We start from the raw sequence: 24,666 nt of genomic DNA, 5'->3' as shown, positions 1-24,666 counted from the left end.
ATCCCAGCACTTTGGGAGGCCGAGGTGAAGGGATCACTTGAGGTCAGAAGTCTGAGACCAGCCTGGCCAAAATGGTGAAACCTCGTCTCTACTAAAAATACAAAAAAATTAGCCAGATGTGATGGTGGGTGCCTGTAGTTCCAGCTACTCAGGAGGCTGAGGTGGGAAGATCACTTGAACCCAGGAGGCGGAGGTTGCAGTGAGCCAAGATGGTGCCACTACACTCCAGCCTGGGTGACAGAGTGAGACTCTGTCTCAAAAATAAAATAAAAGTGTGGAACACTATATAGAAATCAACATTGTCTCCCACAATTTGGTGCATCCATGACTATAGAAATGTCACTGTCCCTGTCCTACATCTTCAAATGAAACTTCTCAGATCACAATTATAACTTTTCCCAAAAGGATTCTTCGGGAAAAACAAGCTATTTCCTCGGCCCATATTTTCCTCTTTTTGTAGCATGCACCAGCAACTGATGCAAGTAGTATATGTGGGGAAGGAAGAAGGGGGTCCACTAGCAAGCCCATGGCTGTTGACAGCCATAAGATCAGAGACAAACGCAAAGGAATAGGGCGACAGACTGGCAAAAGGTCCTGTGACGGCTTGAGAATAACTCTTCATAGTCTTCATTTCATTCCCGACAGAAATCTCACTGTCCAGTGCCTGTGTGTGTGTATGAGAGAGAGAGACAGACAGACAGACAGACAGGGTCTCTCTCTGTTGCCCAGACCAGAGTGCAGTGGCACCATCATGGCTCACAGTATCCTTGACCCCACAGGCTCAATCTTCCCACCTCAGCCTCCCTAGTAGCTGAGACTACAGGTGCATGTCATGATGCCTGGCTAATTTTTTGAAACGTTTTTATAGAGACAAGGTCTCACTTTGTTGCCCAGGCTGGTCTCAAACTCCTGAACTCAAGCGATCCTCTCACCTCATCATCCCAAAATACCAGAATTACAGGTGTAAGCCACTGTGCCCCACCAGAGTGCATAGCTATTGATGAGGTAAGTCAGTGAGTAACAGAGCCACAAAGAAATGTTGTTGCCTAGGAGGAGAGGAATAAGACACATGAGAAACCCTAGGATGCCCGTTTCCCAATAGATGGTTACTATGGAGTCACAAAGTTCACAGCACTTGGACTCTCTGTCAATGAATCGTAGCATAAATCTCAGTAATCATGCAGAAGGCATGTGCAATGGGAGTAACAGCAGAATGAGTGATTCTCTCTCGAGTTACCTCCTTGATAATTCGATCAAAGGAATATGAGATAGCTTTCAGTACATTTCCAGGTCCTAAGTACTGTCAAACTTGATCATGTACTCCCAAGCAGTTGTGGAGTTAAGCCTGTGAACAACCTGCACCTCTCATCAATGCCGGCAATGGACTGAGTGTAACTAAAGGGACCAGGAAGCTGAAATACTTGCTGCCCCAAAGTATGTTGACCTATTGTTGCAGGAAAAGCCTCATACCCCACAAGAGCAACAGGGACAGGATGGCGAGATGGGAGCTCAGGAGCACCAGACTGGTTGCGTACACCAAGCAACTGAGTGAGCCATTCCTCAGGGTTACCTTAGAAAGGTCCCAGGGTCGCCAGGTGCTGTGGCTCATGCCTGTAATCCCAGCAACTTGGGAGGCCAAGGCAGGTGGATCATGAGGTCAGGAGTTCAAGACCAGCCTGGCCAAGATGGTGAAACCCCATCTCTACTAAAAATATAAAAATTAGCGGGGCATGGTGGCACATGTCTGTAATCCAAGCTACTTGGGAGGCTGAGGCAGAGAATTGCTTGAACCCGGGAGGCGGAGGTTGCAGTGAGCCGAGATTGCACCACTGCACTCCAGCTTGGATGACAGAGTGAGATTCCCTCTCAAAAAAAAAAAAAAAAGGGGGGGCCCAGGTCTACCTTTGGGAAACTGGGAAACTGGTGTTGTCAGAAACAGAGTGCCTTCGAGACAACAAGAGTACTGATAAAGACATGCCCGAGACTGGGTTATCTGCAGAGAAAAAGAGGTTTAGCGGACTCAGTTCCACAAAGAGGATAACCAATGCCAAAGCAAATCAAGGTCCAGTGGCTATATTAATATCCCACAAAATAGATATCAGAATGAAAAATATTACTAGGGATAAAGATGATCATTTCATACTGATAAAGAGATCAATTCATCATGAGGACATAACAATCTCAAACATTTACTCATCTACTAGCAGGGCTTCAAAATACATGAAGCAAATGCTGATGAACTGAAAGAAGTAATAGAGAAATCCAAACTTGTAGCCCAAGATTTCAATAGTATTGTCAATAATTGAAAGAAATGTAGGCAGAAAATCAGCAAAGATATATAAGATTTCAACAACACTATCAATCAACTTGAGATTATTGACATTTATAGAACATTCCACCCAACAGCAAAATACACATTCCCACCAAGTACACACAGAAAATTCACCATATTGAGAATTTGTTGAATTTCCAAGACAGATCATACTATGGTCCATAAAACAAACGATAGCAAGTGTAAAATAATAGAAGTCACGACAAGTTATATTCTCTAATCACTACAAAATTAGAAATCAACAATAGAAATATCTCTAGAGAGTTTCTAAATATCTGTAAACACATCTTCAAATAGCCCATGAGCTAAGGAGAAATTAAAAGGGAAATTAGAGAGCATATTGAATGGAAAGAAAACGACCACATGATACAGCAAAATGTGTGGGATGCCGCCAAAGCAGTACTTCCGAGAGAAAGAAGGCTTATATCAGAAAAGAACAGTCTTAGATGAATTATCTCAGCTTCCACCTTAAGAAGCTAGAATAGAGTAAAGGAAGCTCAAAGCTAGCATAAGGTATAAAAGAATGAAGATCAGAGTGGACATCAATGAGACAGAAAGCAAAAACAATGGAGAAAAACTATAAAACCCCAAACTAGTTTATTGACAATGAGGTAGGAGGTGGGACTCAACTGAGAAGGTGGGACTTGACTTCCAAGCAGGGGCTCAGACACTGGACCAAATTGAGGACTAGCTAAAACAGGGCCAGGGCAACACCCACAAATTATACCTTTCCATGGCAACGACCAAGTGAACCAGAGGTTACCATCCTATTTCGAGAAATTTCTGTATAATCTGCCCCTTGATTTGCATATGCTTGAAGTGGATATAAACATGACTGTAGAACTGCCTCTGAGCTGCTACTCTTGAAACGGCCTTTGCACAATGAAGACTGCGACACTGAACGAGATCTAACAGACTCCATCTTGCTTCTGACCTCCAAGATGTCTTTGTTCATTCCTAGGCTGAAGTGACTTTGGGAGAAACTTAGTTTACTATAGTTTAAAACAAAGATTAACAGCTGTTTCTCAAAGCAGACCTCCTTGCCTGGAGGCTAGATTGCCTTTGTAGGACTAACATTAGCCACAGGATTAGAAATTATGGTTTAGGAGTCATGCAGTAGGAGGCTAGGAGATTCTGGCTCTCCCTAAACTGCTCCTGAGATCAGTGCTTGAGATATTTTGCAGACATTGCACTTGACGGATCAGCTGGCACCACCAGATGGATGAACTGGCTCATCTGATCTTGTGACCCCCACCCAGGAACTGACTTGGTGCAAGAAGACAGCTTTGACTTCCTATGATTTCATCTCTGACCACTCCTGGTTCACTGGCCTCCCACAACCTGCCTAGTTTTCCTTAAAATCTCTGCTCCCTGAATGCACAAATGCTCGGGGAGACTGATTTGAGTAACAATAAAACAACAGTCTCCCGCAGAGCTGGCTCTGTGTGAAGTACTCTTTCTTTATTGCAATTCAGCAGTTTAATGAATCAGGCGGAGTGCACATGCCTGTAGTCCCACCTGCTCCGGACGCTGAGGTGGAAGAATCACTTGAGCCCTGAGGTTGAGGCTGCAGTGAGCCATGACTGCGTCACTGGACTCCAGCCTGGTCCACAAAGGAAGACTAAAAATACAAAAATTAGTCAGGTGTGGTGGCGCATGCCTGTAATCCCAGCTACTCGGGAGGCTGAGGCAGGAGAATCACTTGAACCTGGGAGGCAAAGGTTGCAATGAGCTGAGATTGCACCACTGCACTCCAGCCTGGACAACAGAGCAAGACTCCATCTCAAAAAAAAAAAAAAAAAGGAAGACCGTGTCTCAAAAAATAAAATAAAATAAATCTTCTTTTGGGTGATGAAAAAATTCTGGAATTAAATAGTGATGATAGTTGCACAGTCTTGTAAGTATACTAAAAGCCACTAACTTGTGTACTTTAAAATTGTGGATTTATGTTATGTCAATTATACTTCAATTTTAAAAAGAAAGGAAACCCAATCAGTCTAATTTACCCGTTAATAGAAGAAAAAATTATGATCACTTAATAGATGAAAAAAAGCATTTGATATAAATGAATTTTGTTTGATTTTTTAAAAAACCTGCTAGCAAACTAAGAAAGAAAACCCTTAGTTAAATAAAGGGTAGCTAGCTATACAAACCTTACAGTCAAGATAAACCTCATACAAAGAGTGAAACGTGATGATACTAAGGCTTTATTTGTGAGCCAGGACTGACAACAATGCCCAGAAACTTCAATTTGACATTATACTAGATATTCTAACCAGAGAAATAAGAAAAAGGAAAAAGTTTAGGGATTAAACATGAAGAAACAAAACTGCCATCATTCAGCAACAGGACTGATTGTGCATGCAGAAAACCCCAAAGTCTTTATAGAGTAACTTTTAAAATGAACAAGCAGGTTTAAAACTTCCTGGATATGTGATCAGTTTGCAAAAAGCAATTGTTTTTTTGTTTTTTTGAGACAGAGTCTTACTCTGTCGCCCAGGCTGGAGTGCAGCGGCGTGATACCTGACCACTACAACCTTCGCTTCCCAGGTTCAGGCAATTCTCCTGCCTCAGCCTCTCAAGTATCTGGGATTACAGGTGCCCACCACCACACTTCGTTATGTTTTGTATTTTTAGTAGAGATGGGGTTACATAATGTTGGTCAGGCTGGTCTTGAACTCCTGACTTCAAGTGATCCACCCACCTCATCCTCCCAAAGTGCTAGAATTACAGGTGTGAACCACCACACCCAGACAAAAATAAATTGCATTTTAAAATAAAACCACAATGCAATACCATTACATGTCCACTACAATAGCTAAAATGGAAAAGAAAGTATCCAGTATCGCCAAGGATGTGGATGGAGCTCTGAGAATTTGTTTACACTCATAAATTGCTGGTGGGAGTGTAAACTGATGTAATCATTTGAGAAATCGGCCAAGCCCTCGTGGCCTGGTGGGCAGTATCTACTAAGACTGAGGAGGTGCCCATCATGCGACCCAGCCATTCCACTCCTCAGTAGTTACCCAACAGAAATGTGTATTTGTGTTCCTTGAAATACACGTATACAGATGTTCATAGCGGCACTATTCAAAATAGTCCCAAACTAGAAACAATCTCAATGTGCAACTGTAGAATGGATAAATAGGTCCTGGTGCATTCAAATAATGGAAAAGTAATAAAACATGAAAACGCGCAAACCACACAACCATAATGAATTTCCTAAACATGACAATGAGTGGAGGAATCCAGGCATAAGAGTATACGCTGTGTGAGTCAATTGATGTAAACTCCAAAAACAGATGAAATGAATGGATGTTGTTAGAAGTGAGGATAGTGCTTAACTCTGGGGACAACGGCAGGGTTGGTGGCCAGGAGGGGACATGAGGTGGCTTCTGCTAGTCCTGGCTGTGCAGGTGCGTTCAGTATGTGATAATTCAGTGATATGACCTCCTTTGTACCCTCTTGTAGGTGAGTGTGTGTACCAGTGCCGCATACATAAGTCAAAAATACATTGGGAGAAGATAGTAATTGTACAAATGGACTTTCTGGGGTTTGGGCAATGTTCTATTTCTTGATCTGGGTGCAGGAAACCAAGGTATGTTCAATTTGTGGAATTTCATTGAGCTGTATGTATGCTTAGGATGAGTGTGCTTTTCTGCATGTAGGTTACCCTTCCATATAGAGTTAAAAAAATGCATTCAATCAATCCACATTTTAGAAGGCTACACAAATCAGGAGAGACAATAAGCATATCAGAATGGCTATTCATGGGCAAGGGAGTGGGCCATGGAGACTCAGCTATGGAGAAGGTCCAAAGCCCTCATGGCCTGGTGTGCAGCTCTCCCCCAGGTCTGGCTGCCATCACTTGCCTCTATTCCTGCTGCCTGCACTGTGCCTGCCACACCCACCAGCTCCCCGTCCCCAGGCACCTTGCAGCAGTTCCAGCAATCCTGCATGTTGATCCAGTAGTTCTTGTGGTTCCAGAGGCTTTCAATGCCCAGGAAGTGTTCATCCTGGGTGCTGTAGCTGCGTGCTGTGAATGGGTCGATGAAGAAGTTCTCAGGCACCTCTCGCTTCCCTGATAGCACGAGGACCCAACAGTGCACCCGCAGGCCGTGCAGGGCATCTGGGTTTGCTTTCTCCGCTTCCTGCCCAGGAAAGGTGGGTGACTATGAGTCAGATGGCTGGAAGAGGGGCATCAGGGGCCCAGACATCTCCCTGGCTGGGGAACCAGCGGGAGAGCTGAGCTCTGATGCAGACTGCAACATCAGCCGGAGTGTGACCATCCACCTCACCTCCCATCACCCCACTGTGGGAGAGTCTGACTGGATCTGTGGTTTACAAATTGGACTCTTCGGGGCACTGGGTGTCTGGGGTTTACTGGCTTTATATATTGTGACTCTGGGTGAGTTCTCATTCACAGAAAGGAAATGGGAGACGAAGTGGCTTCCTTATCTGCCTCCCTCTGAGAGAACTGTGACTGTCTTGTTGTTCATCGTTGGTATAAATAGGTCTGGACCAGAAGAGAAGCTCAAGGAATATTCTATGGAAGGAAAGGAAAGAAGGGAGGGGGAAAGATGATTGGAAGAAGGATAGGAGTGTGGATATTGGAAGAAGAGATGGGAGGATGCATGGGAGAATGGATGGCAGGATGAATGAGAGGAGTGATGGCAAGATGGATGGATAGGAGGATGGATGGGAGAAGAGAGGGGAGGATGGATAGATGGGAGGATGGATGGATGGATGGGTAGATGGGAGGATAGACAGATGGGAGGATGGGTGGGAGGAGAGATCAGAGGATGGATGGGAGGATAGATAGATGGAGGATGGGTGCATAGGAGGATGGGTGGATGGGAGGATGGATGAATGGGAGGGAGGATGGATGGATGGGAGGATGGGTAGAAGAATGGATAGATGGGAGGATGGGTGGAAGGATGGATAGATAGGAGGATGGGTGGATGGATGGGAGGATGAATGGATGGGAGGATGGATGGGTGGGAGGATGGATGGATGGGAGGATGGGTAGAAGAATGGATAGATGGGAGGATGGATGGACAGGAGGATGGGTGGAAGGATGGCTGGACAGAAGGATAGACAGATGGGAGGATGGATGGATGAGAGGATGGGTGGATGGATGGGAAGATGAATAGATGGAAGGATATATACAAGTACATCCCCAGTAAGAGTCTACAGCAAGGAGGACACCAGAGCTGCCCTGCATAGAATGGGCTGCCCCAGGCAGTACTATGGCCTGATGTTCAGAGTCTATCATGAGAAGCTGGCTGACCACCAGTGGGAGATTCCTGCAGGGCTGGGTAGAGGTGGGGGGTGGTTGTGAGGCGGACCTAGTTGGGGGATCCATACACACATCCCTTCCATGACCTGTGCCTCTTTTCCCATCCCTGGCAGTCCCTTCTCAATAGCTGAGCCCAGGGGGTTGAGGACTGAGGACCTACCATGAGGCGCTCCTCCTCCTCCTTCAGCCGCTTCTCCTCCTGGGCTCTGATCTCCTGCTGCCTCTTCATCTCTTGCTCCTGTTCAAACCTGCTGCACAGGTCCCTGGGGGGCCTGATGGTGTACTTCTTAGGTAGTGCCTTTTCCTCCCTCTTGATGGTCTGTCACCCCCAAAAAAGAGGAAGGGTCAGTGGCCCTGCATTCGCCCATCATACGTGCAGCTCCAAGAGGTAAGACCCACCCAGCCAGTCCCTTGGACTAGGGGATAGCAGCTACTCCTGTAGCCTGTGGCCTTTCTGGCCCTAAATGCAGAGGGAGCTCCAGCTCTGTGACCTTGGGAGGTCCTTTCACCTCTCTGAATCTCGGGTTCATGGTGTGAGAATAATGGGAACTTTCTCCCCAGCCTCTTTCTGAAAAGTAAAGACAGAAAAAAATGCCTGAGAGCGGTGCCTGTGGGGCAGGAGCTCAGGAGGTGTGACTTTCTCCTCTTCCTTCCTCACCACCCACTCTAGCCATGACTTGGGCCTGATTCAGAAGTGGGGAGAATTGTCAGGAGTTGGAGTTTTCAGATCTTGTCCTTGGAGGGCCTCATGTGTTAACTTAAAGTAAGAGTTTGCTGGGCCAGGAAGGAGAAGAAACTGTGTGTATGTGTGTGTGTGTGTGTGTGTGTACACCTGCACGTGTACAAATGTGTGCTGGATGGCAAGACGTATTCCCGGGAAACAGCACCGCAGAGGCTGAAGAAGTGAGCCTGTGACTATCATGAAGGAGAAATAGTGAATCTCCAGGGTTTAATGTTCACCTGACCCGGGCTTCAGTCCGAGTCTCCATTTCCCCGCTGTGTGACTTTGGCCTTTCAATTTCATCAACAATTACCTTTCAATTTCATCAACATACTCACCTATAAAATAAAAGTGACAATACCTACCACACTGGGCCATTGTTGGGAGCAATGAGCACAATGGACATGAAAGCAGATTTTAAATCCGAAAGTTCTCTGCATATTTTTGTTACTGATATAATGTTGATCATTAAGTATTTGGCTGAGCTGAGAGAGCTGAGACACCCATATGGGAGCGCAGAGGCTTTTATTTTTTTTGGAGACAGAGGCTGCAGTGCAATGGTGTGATCTCAGCTCACTGCAACCTCCACCTCCCAGATTCAAGCAATTCTCCTGCCTCAGCCTCCTGAGTAGCTGGGATTATAGGCATGCGCCACCATGCCCTGCTAACTTTTGTATTTTTAGTACAGATGGGATTTTGCCATGTTGGCCAGGCTGGTCTCAAACTCCTGGGCTCAAGTGGTTCACCTGCCTCAGCCTCCCAAAGTGCTGAGATTACAGGTGTGAGCCACCACGCCGGCCCAAGGCTTTTGAAGCTAAAAGCCATGGCGGAGCTTGTTCTCCACCTTCTCTTGGGGAGGTGGGCCTGAGAGAGCAAGGCTCTCCTTGTGCCTCCCCTGCTGTCTCATCCTTCCCCCACCGGAGCACCCACCCTAGGGTCCCCAGGTGCTCACCCAGGTGTAATGCAGGTACACAGTGATCCTGCTGGGTGTCTCAGACCCCTGGCTTCTCATCCCTGAGCTGCAGATGCCCACAGGAGCCTGACTCTGATCCCAGAGTCCTGGAACTAATCCACCTCATGAAGAGCATTTTCTTTCTGTAGTATGACTATTTTCTAAGTATAAAGAGATGCTTTTGTGATTCTGATGATTAAAATTCATTTCAGAGTGTTTCTTGTGTCTGTAGCAGCTTCTCGTCCTTATGGAGTTCTTAATGAGCAGATCTAAAAACACAGCCACCAGCTACTGAAAGGTTGGTGAGGTTTTGTTTTTTTGTTGTTTTTGCTATTAAAAAGGCAAAAGCTGGGCTCTGTTGCCCAGCTGCTTGGGAGGCTGAGGTGGGAGGACTGTTTGAGTCCAGGAGGTCAAGGTTGCAGTGGGTCAAGATCATGCCACAGCTTGGGTGACAGAGCAGGAGAGACCCTGTCCCCCACCCAAAAAAGCAAGGTTGGGGGGCTTTTCACCTTGGGAGTGTGGGACTAAGAACCAAATGTCTGTCCACTTGTCTGGGTTTTTTTTTTCCTTTTTTTTTTTTTTTGAGATGGAGTCTTGCTCTGTTGCCCAGGCTGGAGTGCAGTGGCGCAATATTAGTTCACTGCAGCCTTTGGCTCCCGGGTTCAAGCAATTCTCCTGCCGCAGCCTCCTGAGTAACTGGAACTACAGGCACATGCCACCATGCCCAGCTACTTGTTTTGTATTTTTTATAGAGATGGGGGTTTCACCATGTTGGCCAGGCTGGTCTTGAACTCCTGACCTCAAGTGATTCGCCCACCTCAGACTCCCAAAGTGCTAAGATTACAGGCATGAGCCACTATGCACAGCCTATTTTCTTAAATAAAAATGGCTGGCTGAATTTTTATCAAATGCATAGGGTAAATTTGGAATCGTTTGACTTAACATATAAGCTATGTGGCATTTGTGAAATTTACCAAGCGGGGAGGACAGTGGCTGAAACTGAGTTACAACAGACAGACAAGAACAGCCAGCTTGGAAAACAGGGCTGGATGTGTTAAGACACCGAGGACAGATACATCATCGGTGGTTTGAAATACAAACTCCAGGGCAGTGGAAGGGCTTGGTGGTCAGGGATCTGTGTCCACGTGGCCAGGGCCAGGGATGAGGCGGTAAGGATGGTATCACAGCACTGCGAATGTGCATCCTTTGGGAAACCCGGGCAGCTCAAGCCTGGCCGTACCTCCTTGGGTTTCACGGTGAGAGGGCACACATCCCGCGTCAGGTCCATGTGGCACAGGTCCTGAGAGCCGTAGCCGTTGACACAGTAGGCATCATAGCCGGAGCCGATGAGCATGGAGCAGAGCAGCGTGCTGAAGTCAAAGCAGTTCCCCTTCTGGTACTTGAGCACGGTGGTCGAGGAGTACAGGTGCGAGGGCTGGTCACAGCAGGATGGTCAGCATGTCTGGGACCCGATGCCCCAGCCTGTCCTCCCCACCGGTCACAGCCCACCACCTGTCAGGGCGGGGGGACAGGGCCAATCCACAGGCTGGACCTGCTCTGGGACCCTAACCCTCATGGAGTCAGGGAGCCTGCTAAGAAAGGAATGACAACAACCAGCTGCCATGCAATTCACCTTGGCCTATTATTTGAAGGGGCTATAGACTTCCTGACAGGGAAAACCTGGACTGCAGAAGTGTCTGGTCTAATGCGCTCTGATTGGTGCATTTACTGGTTTGCTCCAATGTTCCCCTTTCCTCCTATCCCCTCTTCCTTTCCACCTTTATCAAGTCTCCTCTGTTGACCTCATCCTTTCTTCCTCCTTCCCTCTGTTCTGAAGGAGAAGCTGACAGAGTTGGTCAAAGCCTAAAGATGGGGTTAGGGCCATGGGCAACTGGGCCCTGCCCTCTCTCTCTTTCCTGCACCACTGGAAGTCATGACAGGGAAGCTCTGAACGCAAGGGAGAAAAGAAGTGGGAACCAAAAGCCCAGGCTTGCTGTGTGTCCTCAGGCAAGTGGCTGTCTCTCTCTGGGCCTGTTTGCCCTTAGGGGCCCTGAGAGGCTGTGGCCTGAGCCTGGCTGAAGTTCCTTTTCTCAGACCATGCCTGGCTTCCCACTGAAGGAAATAATGTACACAGTGGTCCATTTCCAAGACAAAGTGCCTTGAATTGGCTTAGGTCAGCAAACTACAAAACAAAACATAATATCCTAGCCCCCTGCTTGATAGCCAATGCCTGCTTGCCGGTCTCCTCCTTCTTCCCCATTCCCTACTGCCTTAGTTGCTCTCCCCCAAACCAAAAATGTTTAGTCTAAGATAAAAGTTTCCTAGTCTGCAAAATAGCTCACTTTGTCTGTTCTTATCAGCCTGCCCAGCTACATAGGCCGTAAGTCAAATACTTAAAGAACCCCTGAGCTAACTAGGATTGCAATGCATTGTGGGATGCAACAAAATGCAGCAAGACAACCCTAAAGAAAACACCTAAAGCCCCTACCCAACAACCAATAGGTGATGTCTGGGAAGTTGTGATCCCACAGTACTCAGCCTATGAGGGACCGGGGGAGGGACCTGCGCACTAGGGGATAAATTGCTTAAAACTGTGCTGGGTGTGCCTGCACATCAGACACCTGATCTTGTGAGACCATCATTAGAAGTCTCACTTTCATTGTTCTCCAAGTCTCTAAGTCCATTCTTTTTTTTTTTTTCTTTGAGACAAAGCCTCACTCCGTTCCCCAGGCTGGAGTATAGTGGTGTGATCTCAGCTCATTGCAATCTCTACCTGCTGGGTTCAAGTGATTCTCCTGCCTCAGCCTCCCAAGTAGCTTGGATCCACCACCATGCCCAGTTAATTTTATATTTTTAGTAAAGACAGGTTTCACCATGTTGGCAAGGCTGGTCTCAAACTCCTGACCTTGTGATCTGCCCACCTCAGCCTCCTGAAGTGCTGGGATTACAGGTATGAGCCATGGCGCTCAGCCTCTAAGTCCATTCTTTGGGTTTGGACAGATGAGTTTGTTTCTCCCACCATCTTAGGCCTGGTGGGCTGAAGCATCCAACGTGTGAGAGGCACTTACCGGCTTGAGGGGGTCAGGCAGGGGCACCATGGTGAGGAAGTCAGAGACAAACTGGGCACAGCTGTCCCAGTTGTAGAGCTCAGGGTAGGGCATCAGTGTGGGCCGGAGGGTTGTGCTTACGAACTTCTGCAAGGAGAGCGATGGTGCCAGTGAGGTCAAGGCAATAGGAACCTGTGAGCTCCAATGCCTGGTTGGGACCTTCCCTGAATCCACAGGGGGACCCTCGAGGCTCCAGCAAATGCAGGAGGCCAGGTCCACATACCCTGGGGTGGCAGAGCAGCCCTTGGTCAGGAAGATGATGCCCAGATCTGGTGCATGGCAGCCATCAGTGGCACAGTGGCAATGCCTGGGAGGCCCCCATCGTATCACCGGCACCCAGAGATGGCACAAGCATATTCTGAATCTGGATTTTGAAGCGCTTTGAAGTTTTGCCACCTTCAACCCATAGGGCACCATGGAGACAACTGAGGCCCAGAGAGGGCTTGAGAGCTGCCTGAGGTGACCGAGCAAGTCAGGGCTGAATGAGGAGATGAGGTCTGTTTCCTGGGGTTCCTGGGAGCACTATGCTCTCCTCCCAGGAGTGATGCTCTCCCTGGGGCCTATAGAGGTTCTGACCTGGGGCCAGCTGATGGCCAAGTACAGTCTGCAGACCCAGAGGTCAGCCAGTCCAAGGAAGGGCAGAGAAATAAGACAAAGTGGACCAGGACAGGCAATAAGAACCTAAGCTCTGGGTTCCTCCTTCCAGCCCTGTGACCCAAATCATGTCTCTGAGGCTCTCTGGGCCTCCGTTTCTCCATCTGTAGATGGAATAGCATGGAATTCATTCAGGGGGTGTGAAATGGCTACCCATGGCTGAGGGACTCTCAGACCCACTTTATTTGGCCCACGTGGCGATGTTTAGCATTTATGTCAGCTGCCAGCATTTAAAAGCCAGAAACTAAAAAACCCTAGGAGAAAACCTAGGAAAACCATTCAGGACATAGGTATAGGCAAGGACTTCATGACTAAAACACCAAAAGCATTGGCAACAAAAGACAAAATAGACAAATGGGACCTAATTAAACTCCAGAGCTTCTGTACAGCAAAAGAAATAATCATTACAGTGAACCGGCAACCAACAGAATGGGAAAAAATTTTTGCAATCTACCCATCTGACAAAGGGCTAATATCCAGAATTTACAAAGAACTCAAACAGATTTACAGGAAAAAAACAAACAAACCCATTCAAAACTGGGCAAAGACACTTTTCAAAAGAAGACATATATGAGGCCAACAAACATATGAAAAAATGCTCATCATCACTGGTCATTAGAGAAATGCAAATCAAAACTACATTGAGATACCATCTCACGCCAGTTAGAATGGCGATCATTAAAAAATCTGGAGACAACAGATGCTGGAGAGGATGTAGAGAAATAGGAACACTTTTACACTGTTGGTGGGAGTGTAAACTAGTTCAACCATTGTGGAAGACAGTGTGGCCATTCCTCAAGGACCTAGAAATAGAAATTCCATTTGACCCAGCAATCCCATTACTGGGTATATATCCAAAGGATTATAAATCATTCTGTTGTAAAGACACATGCACACATATGTTCACTGCAGCACTGTTTACAATAACAAAGACCTGGAACCAACCCAAATGCCCATCGACGATAGACTGGACAAGGAAAATGTGGCACATATACACCATGGAATATTATGCATCCATCAAAAGCGATGAGTTTGTGTCCTTTGTAGGGACATGGATGAACCTGGAGAACATCATTCTCAGCAAACTGACACAAGAACAGAAAATCAAACACCACATGTTCTCACTCATAGGCAGGTGTTCAACAATGAGAACATATGGAAACAGGGAGGGGAGTATCACACACTGGGGTCTGTTGCGGGGGACCAAGGGAGGGACCGTGGGGGTGGGGAGGTCAGGGAGCGATAACATGGGGAGAAAGGCTAGAGGTAGGTGACAGGGGGATGGAGGCAGCAAACCACATTGCCTTGTATGTACCTATGTAACAATCCTGCATGATCTACACATGTACCCCAGAACCTAAAGTACAATAAAAAATAAAAATAAAATAATAAAAGCCAGAGACTCCCACACAAATCCCAAGTCTCCTCTCATCTTGATCGAGTCCCACCTAGCTGGGACTTAGGTACCACCACACCTGGCTAGTTTTTGTATTTTTTTTGTAGAGATAGGGGATCTCACTATGTTGCCAGGCTGATCTCAAACTCCTGGCCTTAAGTGATCCTCCCACCTCTTCCTTCTAAAGCGCTGGGACTACAGATGTGAGCTATGGTGCCTCGCCAGCATCTCCAGGCCTGCATTTTCCCTGCAGCAATCAGAACCTGCCTTTTTGGGTGGGGCATGGGGTCTCCAGGCCACCACCACCCTCCAGGGTCATCTGCACTGAGCCTGCTGGGGCCTACTGCTGTTTGAGTTTATGTCGCCCCCAAATTGAAGCTCCCTGGCCCACAGGAGGTCTGTGATTTGGCCCAGTGACCTTGGAGAATCTGCCCCACTTCCCTGTGCCCTCTTGCTCTTCAGCCCCCAGACCCCCGGCCCTGCCTTCCATGTGCCAGCCTTACGGGCACTTCACACTCATTCAGAGGGTGCAGGAAGAGGGGCACGCGGTCCGGGCACAGGTGGCTGTACTGGCGGGAGAAGTTGTCTGCCAGCTGCAGCAGCTGCTCCTCCTTGGGCGTGTTGGTTTTGTAGGAAACTGGCAACGCAGAGATGTCAATGGTGTCCTTGGCAAAGGTCCTGTGGTACAACAGGGATGGCATTAGGGAAGCCATGCCTGGCACGCAGGAGCCCTGGGTCCACTGAGTTGCCACTGGCTCTGCCCCTTTCTTGTTTAATCCTCACAGCTACTGAGGAGCAGGTATCATGAACATCTACACTTTTATTTGTTTATGTTTAAGAGACAGGGTCTTGCTCTGTTGCCCTGGCTGGGGTGTGGTGGCACAATCATGGCTCCCTGTGAACTCCTGGGCTCACGTGATTCTCCCACATGAGCTTCCCATGTAGCTGAGACTATAGGCACCACCACACCTGGCTAATTTTTGTATTTTTTATGGAGATGGGGGGGGGTCTTCCTATGTTGCCCAGGCTGGTCTCGAACTCCTGGACTCAAGTGATCCTCCCACGTCTTCCTTCTAAAGTGCTGGGACTATAGATGTGAGCCACAGCGCCCAACTAACATCTGCACTTTTAGATGGATAAAGGCACTGAGGCACCGAGAGGCTGAGTGACTTGCCCAAGGTCACACAGCTACTGGGAGGAGTGTGGACACTTGGCCCAGGCCATTTGAAAGCAGAAAGCCTTCACTCTTAACTGCCTCCCTCTAGCCCCTGTCCCCCCACCAGACCAGGCGCCACCACACTGCCTAGGTCCTCCTGTGCCCATCCCCGGTCTGCCCTTTTCAGGGCCTCCACCCTGCCACACTCACGGGAGCTCCGCTGAGACGGGGATCTGGATCTCTGACAGCTGCTTCTCCAGTTCTCCAAGCGTCTCCTGCGTCAAGGTGGTTTCCTGCTTCCGCACCTCGACTGGCCTCATCATTTTCTCAGTCCTCGCCCATTCAGCCCGCTCAGCCGCCTCCTCCCGCTCTGCCTCCTCCTCCTCCTCCACCTTCTCCCTCAGGACCTCCATTCTGGAGAGTCTCTGGCTGTCTGGAGATGGAGTGTCTCTGTGGGGAAGGGTAAGTATACTCCATGGCCGACTGTCAAACCAGGCAGAAGCCACCAACACCTCCTAGGGACATCCCCAGGAGGCCTGGGAGATGGTTTGGGGGAGGTTTAGCGCACACAGGATGGGAGTGATTCCCTCTTTGACTTCCTTTCAAACATGGAGAAAGTCTCTGTTTGGTGCTACCCCGTCTAACACTATCTAATCATGGCAAATATTCCTTAACAACAAAGACAACACAGGGCTCAGGTTGGGAGCCCTCATCAGGTCAGGGCGGGGCATTTGTCAATTTGCTTTTAGTACATTTGACAGTAATCTTTTCTTATGTTTTATCTTTTTGAGGCAGGGTTTCACTCTGTCATTCAGGCTTGGGGTGCGGTGGTGCAATCATGGCTCACTGCAGCTTCAAACTCCCAGGCTCAAGCAATCCTCCCACCTCAGCCTCCCTAGGAGCAGAGACCACAGCCACACACCACCACACCTGGCTTTTTTTTTTGTAGAGACAGGGTCTGGCTATGTTGCCCAGGCTCAAACTTCTGGCCTTAAGCAATCTTCCTGCTTTGATCTCCCAAAGTGCTGGGATTACAGGTCTGAGCCATTGTGCCAGCTGACAGTTATCTATGACAAGCACTGCTAATGCTGTGGGGATTACTATAGTATTGGTAAGTTTCCTATTTAAATAAATGAATTGGCTGGGTAGGGTGGCTCACGCCTGTAATCCCAGCATTTTGGGAGGCCGAGGAGGGTGAATCACTTGAGGTCAGGAGTTAGAGACTAGCTTGGCCAACATGGTGAAACCTTGTCTCTACTAAAAATACAAAAATTAGCCAGGGGTGGTGGCGTGCACCTGTAATCCCAGCTACTCAGGAGGCAGACGCAGGAGAATCACTTGAACCTGGGAGGTGGAGGTTGCAGTGAGCCAAGATCATGCCACTGCCCTCCAGCCTGGGTGACAGAGTGAGACTCTCTCAAATAAAAAATAAATAAATAGGTTGAAAGAAAATCCTAATATTAAGGTGATATGAACTATGACCCATCCACAAATGAAGATGGCAGGTGAATGATATCTCACACAACCAAACTGGAAACCGAGGCATAGAGTACAAGCTACCTGCCACCAGGGCACATAAACAGGGAGTTGGGGGTGGGGATGACAGAGCCTGCTGTCTTTTAGCCAAAGCCTGTGTCGGCCCAGAGGACAGGCTTCATTCTGTGATACATGCAGAGACGCCACATGTCCTCACCATATGTCCTGCAGCCACAGAGCAGAGCATCACTGAACGGGGACTGCTAGTCACCTACCCAAAGATCCAGTCTCCTCTCCTGTACGGCAGTGCCCCAGTTGCGTGGAGGGCAGCAGTGTGCCTGGTTTGAATTGCTCAGCCTCCCAGATTCTCTTGCAGCTAGACGTGGCCCTGTGATGTGACCTGGTTCTGGCCAATGAGATGTGGGCAAAAGTTATTGGGGAGCCCTCTGGCCTTCTCCTCCTCCCACCTGGAACATGGAGATAAAGGGGGAAGTGGGGCAGCCAAGGTGAGACCATGAGGTGACCACACATGAGGGCCAAAGCTGCCTGCTAAAGATGGCAGGGCAGAGAGATGGGGGAGCTGGGAGTCCCCAGCAGTGCCACAGAGGCCTGGAGCGCCACCTCCAGCCTTTCCTTGTGTGAGAAACCTCAGCCTTTGTGGGGTTCCCTGTTCCACACCACCCAGCGCCACCCCAGCTGATCCACTATCTGCAGCCTCCCAACAGGGATCTTTCCGTTTCTCCCCTGAAAAATCTGTTTTCCTTACAGCAAACGGGTCCAGAGAGGAGGAAAACAGATGGAACCCACGGGGCGAAGGGGGCGAGTACTGAGGAGAGAAAAGCAGAGTTTCCCCGGCTTTGTCATCACTCCCCACCCTGGGGTGAAGCCAGGAACAAGAGGGCAGAAGGGACCAATAACGGCTGGCCCCAACCCCCCAACTCCACACCCACCCGAGCCGCCTTGGCCTCTTGGGGAGGTGAGTCACTGGCCAGCAGGCAGGACCGAGCCTGGCTGGGAACCCTGGCTTTGCCAATAGCTCCTGCTGGACTCTTGGGTCCTCTCTGCTCTTTTCTGTGCCTTAGTTTCTTTTTCTGCAATAGGAAGGGAGGGCAGATATTTTCTGTCCAGTTCTGACATTCTGTGCTCTAGGACTCAGAAGTACACAAATGCTTCTCTGGCTGGAGCCACCCAAGGCCCAGGTGGGCCAACACCATTCAGGATCCCGGATGCCCAGGGGAGAGCCTCTAGCCGAGCAGCACTTCCCAGTCATCAGATCCAGCTGTCGGCCTCTTGGGCCCAGAGGGAATGAACCCAGGGAGGGCAGTCATCACCATTATAGGCACCTACAGTTTGCTGAACGCTAACTATGTGCCCGGCCCTGTGCTGAGGGTTACATGGAGATCATCTCGCTTTTCCTCCACTGACTCTATGAGGCAGACACTTAGGACACCCACACTGCAGATGAGAAGACTGAGGCCCAGAGAGGGTAAGTGCACTGACTAAGGTCACAGCTAGTAAGTGGCAGGGGTGGGATTTGAACTCCTGTATTTCTGGTTGTGAACTGTGTGTGTCTCAAGCTGGAAGAGATGTGAGATGGGGAAGAGCTAGAAGGGATGGTGGGGGTGAGAGAGTGGGGGGCAAGGAATAAGTAGGATCAAAGAGAAGGCCAAGGTTTCAGTCCCAGAACACCAGCAGAGGCAGAGCTGGGGAGAAGAAGCCACAGCACCTTATTCCCTACACAGGTGGCCTCTTCAGCTACAGCCCAGTGAGGGGAAGGCAGTTTTGTCTCAAGGATTTGGCCCCAACCCACAGACCCTTTCCTGCACCCCTTCTCCACCAGCAACTTCCTCTTCCCCAATATATACACACACACCCCAACAACTTCCCCAGAAAGATCAGGGCAGGAGGCCCCGAGGCAGAAGGGGGCCACCAGCTTCCCCCCTCCCTGCCAGACAGGGTCCAGCCACCCCCAGTCCCTTGCTCCCTCCTCACCCCTCCGAGGACAGCTTGAGCTAGCTGTTAGCTGTCTCCATAGTAACAGCCTGGGAAGCTGAGGGCCAGTCCTGGGAGAGGAGGCTTCTGGGAAATGTAGTCTTCCAAGGTTGTGTGGTCCCTCTGCCAGTGGTGCGCTGGTATAGTGGGGCATCAACTTGTTAGCTGTTAAACTTTCTGAAATTTTTGTGAAACACAGCCATTATTAAAAATTAAAGGGACAGCCAGGCACAGTGGCTCATGCCTGTAATCCCAGCACTTTGGGAGGCTGAGCCGGGTGGATCACAAGGTCAGGAGTTCAAGACTAGCCTGGCCAATATGGTGAAACCCTGTCTCTACTAAAAATACAAAAATTAGCCAGGCGTGGTGGCGTGCACCTGTAGTCCCAACTATTCGAAGGCTGAGTCAAGAGAATTGCTTGAACCCAGTAGGAGGAGGTTGCAGTGAGCCAAGATCATGCCATTGCACTCCAACCTGGGTGATAGAGCGAGATTCCGTCTCAAAAAAAAAAAAAAAAAAAAAATTAAAGAAGCTGGGCACGATGGCTCACACTTGAAATCCCAGCAGTTTGGGAAGCCGAGGCAGGAAAATCCTTTGAGCCTATGAGTTCAAAATCAGCCTGGGCAATATAGTGAGACTCTCTCTAGAAAAAAATAAACCAAGTGGCCGTGGAGTTATTTACAACACAAAAATTAGCAAATGCCACAGACCAGGGCTTTTTCCCCCAGCCAGCCAGTTGTTAAACATTTACCAGCACACCACAGCCCCTGCCCACAGCATGCCGAATATGGCCTTGATCGAGACAGACAGAAACCAGTTTAGGGCCAGGAGTGGCTGCCAGCTGCAATGGACAGAGCCAGGCTGCCTTGACTGAGTCCTGGGTTCTAGTCCAGGCTGGGGCTCTGAATTAGTACATTACCTTGAAGTACGGAGAAAGCCAATCCATTAGGCTAGGGGCTCATGAAAATGTGTAATTTCTTTTAAATTCAGAAGAAGAAAATGAGAATAATAATGACTATATAACTATGAATCTGCCCTGAATTATATTTATGTTTGTACCAATACAGTCCTAAAATATAATTTTTACTGTTTTATTTTTGGAGGGAGGAGTGCATGGGCCCCTTTTAGTCAGGGGATAGGGCTGCCAGGCTGGAATCCAGACTGTCACCATCCTGACAAGGGCGCACTAGTGTTACTGCTAGAAGCTTAGGAATTGCCTCAGTTCTCATGAATAGAGAATGATTTTCTCCCTCCCAGTTGGAATATCATGCAGCCATAAAAATAAGATGTAAAAGATCAATTGCACTGGGGAGAGTTCACGAGATGGTGTGTGCAGTTCAGTCTTGGTGCCAAGCAACCCATGATTACCTTGGTGGGGAACTGGCTGGGATGAGGGCAGGAAGGGAGGAGGGAGGAGAAAGGAAAACAGGTGGGAGGCAGCATAGGCTTAATTTTCCTTTTTCAATCCTAGGCAACATTTAATTCCTTTTACATAGTTATTCATTCATTTTTCTCTCTATACCCACTTACATTTCCCACGTCTATAAGGGAACCATTCTAATATGTATTTTTTTTTCCAAAATGAATATCATTTTCCATGCTGGTATTTTTAATATGTTTAATATGATATTGAACTAATATATCCTTCTGGCTCTTATATTTGCAATGAAGGGCTGTGTTTTTAAGATCTCTCCATGTTACCGTGTGGATTCACACTCACTACCTCTTTGTCCTTCCAGTGACGGGCGCTGAGTGTCGAAGTGTTCTAGAGGGAGCCTTGAACGTCCCCAAGCATTAATAAAGTTGTTTAGGTTGTTGCTGGAAAAACTGAAAGATCAAAGAAATGCTAAACATGCCCCAGCCCTGAACCAAATTCCTTAAACCCTCATATAAACTCTATAACTCCACCACCTCGTTATGGACAGACACATCTCCCTTCTTGCTGTTCGTCATTTCCCTGATCAATGCTTTGGATAGATACAGATCACCCCTGCGCTTTGTGCTTATTTCTTTGGAATTCCAACCTGCCCCATCTCGTGATGGTTTAGGGTAGTCTTGAGGGAACTCCCCAGCAAACATTGGGTGGGCTAGACAGACCACTCAGATTTGCTACCAATTCTCTTTCACCACAGACAATGTTACACAGGTCCAGAAGGGTCTAGATCTGGAGGAATGTTTCTTTAAGATAAACACCAGGAACAAGATTGCAGGCTCAGTAGATGCACATGTTTTTTTCCAGGCAGCTGAAGCAGTCTAGACTCTCCCTGGCTCCCATATTGTCCCTGCCTGCTGGTACCATCTAGTTTTCTAATGCTTGTCAGTTTAATAAGGATACAATGAGATTTCATTGTCATTTCAATCTGCAGCTCTCTGATGACTAATAATTTTAAATGTGTCTTCATGAACTAATGTGTTAGTTTTAAGTATTTTCTCCTCTGAAAATGATGATGCCACTCTTGTCGTGTATTAATTCCCCCAAGTGTCCATGGGTCTGCCTCTGAGCACTCTGTTCTGTTCCACTGATCTCCTTTCTTATCCCTGAACAGACACCACATTGCATTTACCACACTGGCCTTGTAATATCTTTATGTTTAAAGGTCAAGTGTTCCTTCTATGCCCTTTTTTTTTTTTTTTCTGATACAGGGTCTAGCTCTGTCGCCCAGACTAGAGTGCAGTGGCACAGTCTTGACTCTCACTGCAACCTCTGCCTCCTGTGTGCCCTCTTTCATTAAGATTGACTTAGCTCGAGATCTATATGCCTCCATATCAATCTTAGAAGTTTTTGGAGAATCAAAAAAAGATAAAATCAATTTGAATATTTAATGTTTCTTTTCTTTTATTTTATTGTGAGGACAGGGTCTCGCTATGTTGCCCAGGCTGTTCTGAAACTCCTGGGCTCAAGCAATCCTCCTGCTTCAGCCTCCCAAAGTGCTGGGATTAGAAGCGTGAGCCACCATGCCTGCCCCAGAATCTTTATTGTCATTGCATTGAACTCATTAATTGATGAAGGATTGATATCTTTTAATGTTAAGTTGTCTCGCTGACAGCATGGGGCAAAGAAGTCTGGTTTCCTGTGTATTTATGATGTAATGAAAAAATACAAGGAAGGAAGACATTTGGGCAGAACTGAGAACCAGGCAGGGGCCATGGCAGAAGGGACCCTCTCTGTGCCCAGGACCTCATCACACGATGGCTAAGGCAAAGCTCTGGCTTAGCCACATTCATTCTGGGCCCGGCAGGCCAGGCAGTGGGCATTCCTCGCAGGCACGGTCTCATTTATTCATTTCCTTCATCAACCTTGTGAGGCAGCTACTGCTATTTCTATTTTACAGGCTCAGTAGGTGAAGAATTTACCCAAGACAAGTTGCAAAGGCAGAATCTGAAACTGGTGAACTGAGGCCAGGGTCTGCGCTCCCACCTGTGATGATGGCCCATCACCTAGGTTGCTACTGTCGCTGTGCAATGGCGGAGGAACTCCATCCTGAAGCTCTGGGCTTCAGGGTGTATTCTCACCATAGCCCCCTTGGCCTTATGGGTGCTCAGCTTGGCACTTGGAGTGCTTCTGCAGGAACCCCTGCAAAATGTGATAAGGACCTCCAGTCCCTTGCCCCCTGACTAGCCCCAGGGTGGAGAGCCAGCCAGAAAAGCAGCACATCCCCAATGCTAGCCACACCTCCTTATCTGCCCTCTCCGTCTGAGCCAGGAAGCTCAGCCATCAGGGGCTTGTGGTCTTGTTGGTCCCACATCCCACGGAGCAGTTTGGGAAACTCTGCAACCCAGGATTTCCCTTGAGACTGGGGGTTGGGACCACATGATAATTCTTTTTCCTTCTTGTTCTTCCTCCTTTCCCTCCTCCCCTCCTCTCCCTCCTCCTCTTCCCCTTCCTCCTCCCTCCTCTTCCTCCTCTCCTTCTTCCTCCTTCCTCCTCCTTTTCTCCTCCTCCTTCCTCCTTCTTCTCTCCTCTTTCTCCTCCTCCTCATTTTCCTCCTTCTGCTCCTCCTTCTCCACCTTCTCCACTTCCTCCTTCTCCTCCTCCTCCTCTTCCTCCTTCTGCTCTTCCTTCTCCACCTTCTTCTCCTCCTTTTCCTCTTCCTCATCCTTCTTTTCCTCCTCCTCCTCTTTCTCCTTCCTCCTCCTCCTCCTCCTCCTTCCTTCTACTCCTCCTCCTCCTCCTTCTCCTTCCTTCTACTCCTCCTCCTCTTCCTCCTTCTGCTCCTCCTTCTCCACCTTCTTCTCCTCCTTTTCCTCCTCCTCCTCCTCCTTCTCCTTCCTTCTACTCCTCCTCCTCTTCCTCCTTCTGCTCCTCCTTCTCCACCTTCTTCTCCTCCTTTTCCTCCTCCTCCTCCTCCTTCTCCTTCCTTCTACTCCTCCTCCTCTTCCTCCTTCTGCTCCTCTTTCTCCACCTTCTTCTCCTCCTTTTCCTCCTTCTCCTTCCTTCTACTCCTCCTCCTCTTCCTCCTTCTGCTCCTCCTTCTCCACCTTCTTCTCCTCCTTTTCCTCCTCCTCCTCCTCCTTCTCCTTCCTTCTACTCCTCCTCCTCTTCCTCCTTCTGCTCCTCCTTCTCCACCTTCTTCTCCTCCTTTTCCTCCTTCTCCTTCCTTATACTCCTCCTCCTCTTCCTCCTTCTGCTCCTCCTTCTCCACCTTCTTCTCCTCCTTTTCCTCTTCCTCCTCATCCTTCTTTTCCTCCTCCTCCTCCTTCTCCTTCCTCCTCCTCCTTCTCCTTCCTCCTCCTCCTCCTCCTCCTCCTTCCTTCTACTCCTCCTCCTTCCTCCTCCTTCCTCCTCCTTCTTCTCTCTTCTTTCTCCTCCTCCTTCTCCTCCTCCTCCTGCTCCTCCTTCTCCACCTTCTCCACTTCCTCCTTCTCCTCCTCCTCCTCCTCTTCCTCCTTCTGCTCTTCCTTCTCCTCCTTTTCTCCTCCTCCTTCCTCCTCCTTCTCTCCTCTTTCTCCTCCTCCTCATTTTCCTCCTTCTGCTCCTCCTTCTCCACCTTCTCCACTTCCTCCTTCTCCTCCTCCTCCTCTTCCTCCTTCTGCTCCTCCTTCTCCACCTTCTTCTCCTCCTTTTCCTCTTCCTCCTCATCCTTCTTTTCCTCCTCCTCCTTCTCTTTCTCCTTCCTCCTCCTCCTCCTTCTCCTTCCTCCTCCTCCTCCTTCTCCTTCCTCCTCCTCCTCCTTCCTTCTACTCCTCCTCCTTCTTTTCCTCCTCCTCCTCCTCCTTCTCCTTCCTCCTCCTCCTCCTTCTCCTTCCTCCTCCTCCTCCTTCTCCTTCCTTCTACTCCTCCTCCTTCTTTTTTAGAAACATGGTCTTGATTTGTCATCCCGAAGTTCAGCTGCATCATCACAGCCCACTACTGGGCTCCAGTGGTCTTCCTGCTTCCTCCTCCAAGTAGCTACCATGCCTAGATACTTTTTTGCAATTATTTTTTGGAGATGGGGGGTCTCACTGTGTGGCCCAAGTTGATATTGAGCCCCTGGGCTCAAGCGATGCTCTTGCCTCAGCCTCCCAAAGTGCTAGGACTACAGGTGTGAGCCACCAAGCGCGGTCAAGGACCAGGTGATAACCCTTAAACTCAGGGACTGCT

At 48.6% G+C, this 24,666-nt stretch overlaps 1 protein-coding gene across 8 annotated transcripts in view; it reads right to left on the bottom strand.

The window, feature by feature from the left end:
* Window positions 1–19,248, bottom strand: part of DRC7 (dynein regulatory complex subunit 7) — a 37,662-nt gene extending 18,414 nt beyond the window's left edge. Inside the window, exons 1-10 of one of the 8 annotated variants that reach the window (XM_035281852.3) lie at window positions 19,086–19,129; window positions 18,044–18,184; window positions 17,860–17,919; window positions 17,369–17,499; window positions 15,828–16,067; window positions 14,965–15,139; window positions 12,373–12,498; window positions 10,545–10,739; window positions 7,792–7,950; window positions 6,265–6,483 (exon numbers count right to left, since the gene is read on the bottom strand). In XM_035281852.3, coding sequence (XP_035137743.1) covers window positions 6,265–6,483; window positions 7,792–7,950; window positions 10,545–10,739; window positions 12,373–12,498; window positions 14,965–15,139; window positions 15,828–16,030 — 1,077 coding nt within the window. In that variant the 5' untranslated portion in view covers window positions 16,031–16,067; window positions 17,369–17,499; window positions 17,860–17,919; window positions 18,044–18,184; window positions 19,086–19,129. Of the gene's footprint in view, window positions 1–6,264; window positions 6,484–7,791; window positions 7,951–10,544; window positions 10,740–12,372; window positions 12,499–14,964; window positions 15,140–15,827; window positions 16,068–17,368; window positions 17,561–17,859; window positions 17,920–18,043; window positions 18,185–19,085 lie in introns of those variants that run through there. The other 7 variants (XM_035281853.3, XM_035281854.3, XM_078358290.1 and 4 more) reach the window with 7 other exon arrangements.
* Window positions 19,249–24,666: the final 5,418 nt, after the last annotated feature.

The sequence above is a fragment of the Callithrix jacchus genome, chromosome 20 (genome assembly GCF_049354715.1).
Source record: "Callithrix jacchus isolate 240 chromosome 20, calJac240_pri, whole genome shotgun sequence".
NCBI classification, from domain to species: Eukaryota; Metazoa; Chordata; class Mammalia; order Primates; family Cebidae; genus Callithrix; species Callithrix jacchus.
This window is presented reverse-complemented; position numbering and strand designations above follow the sequence as displayed.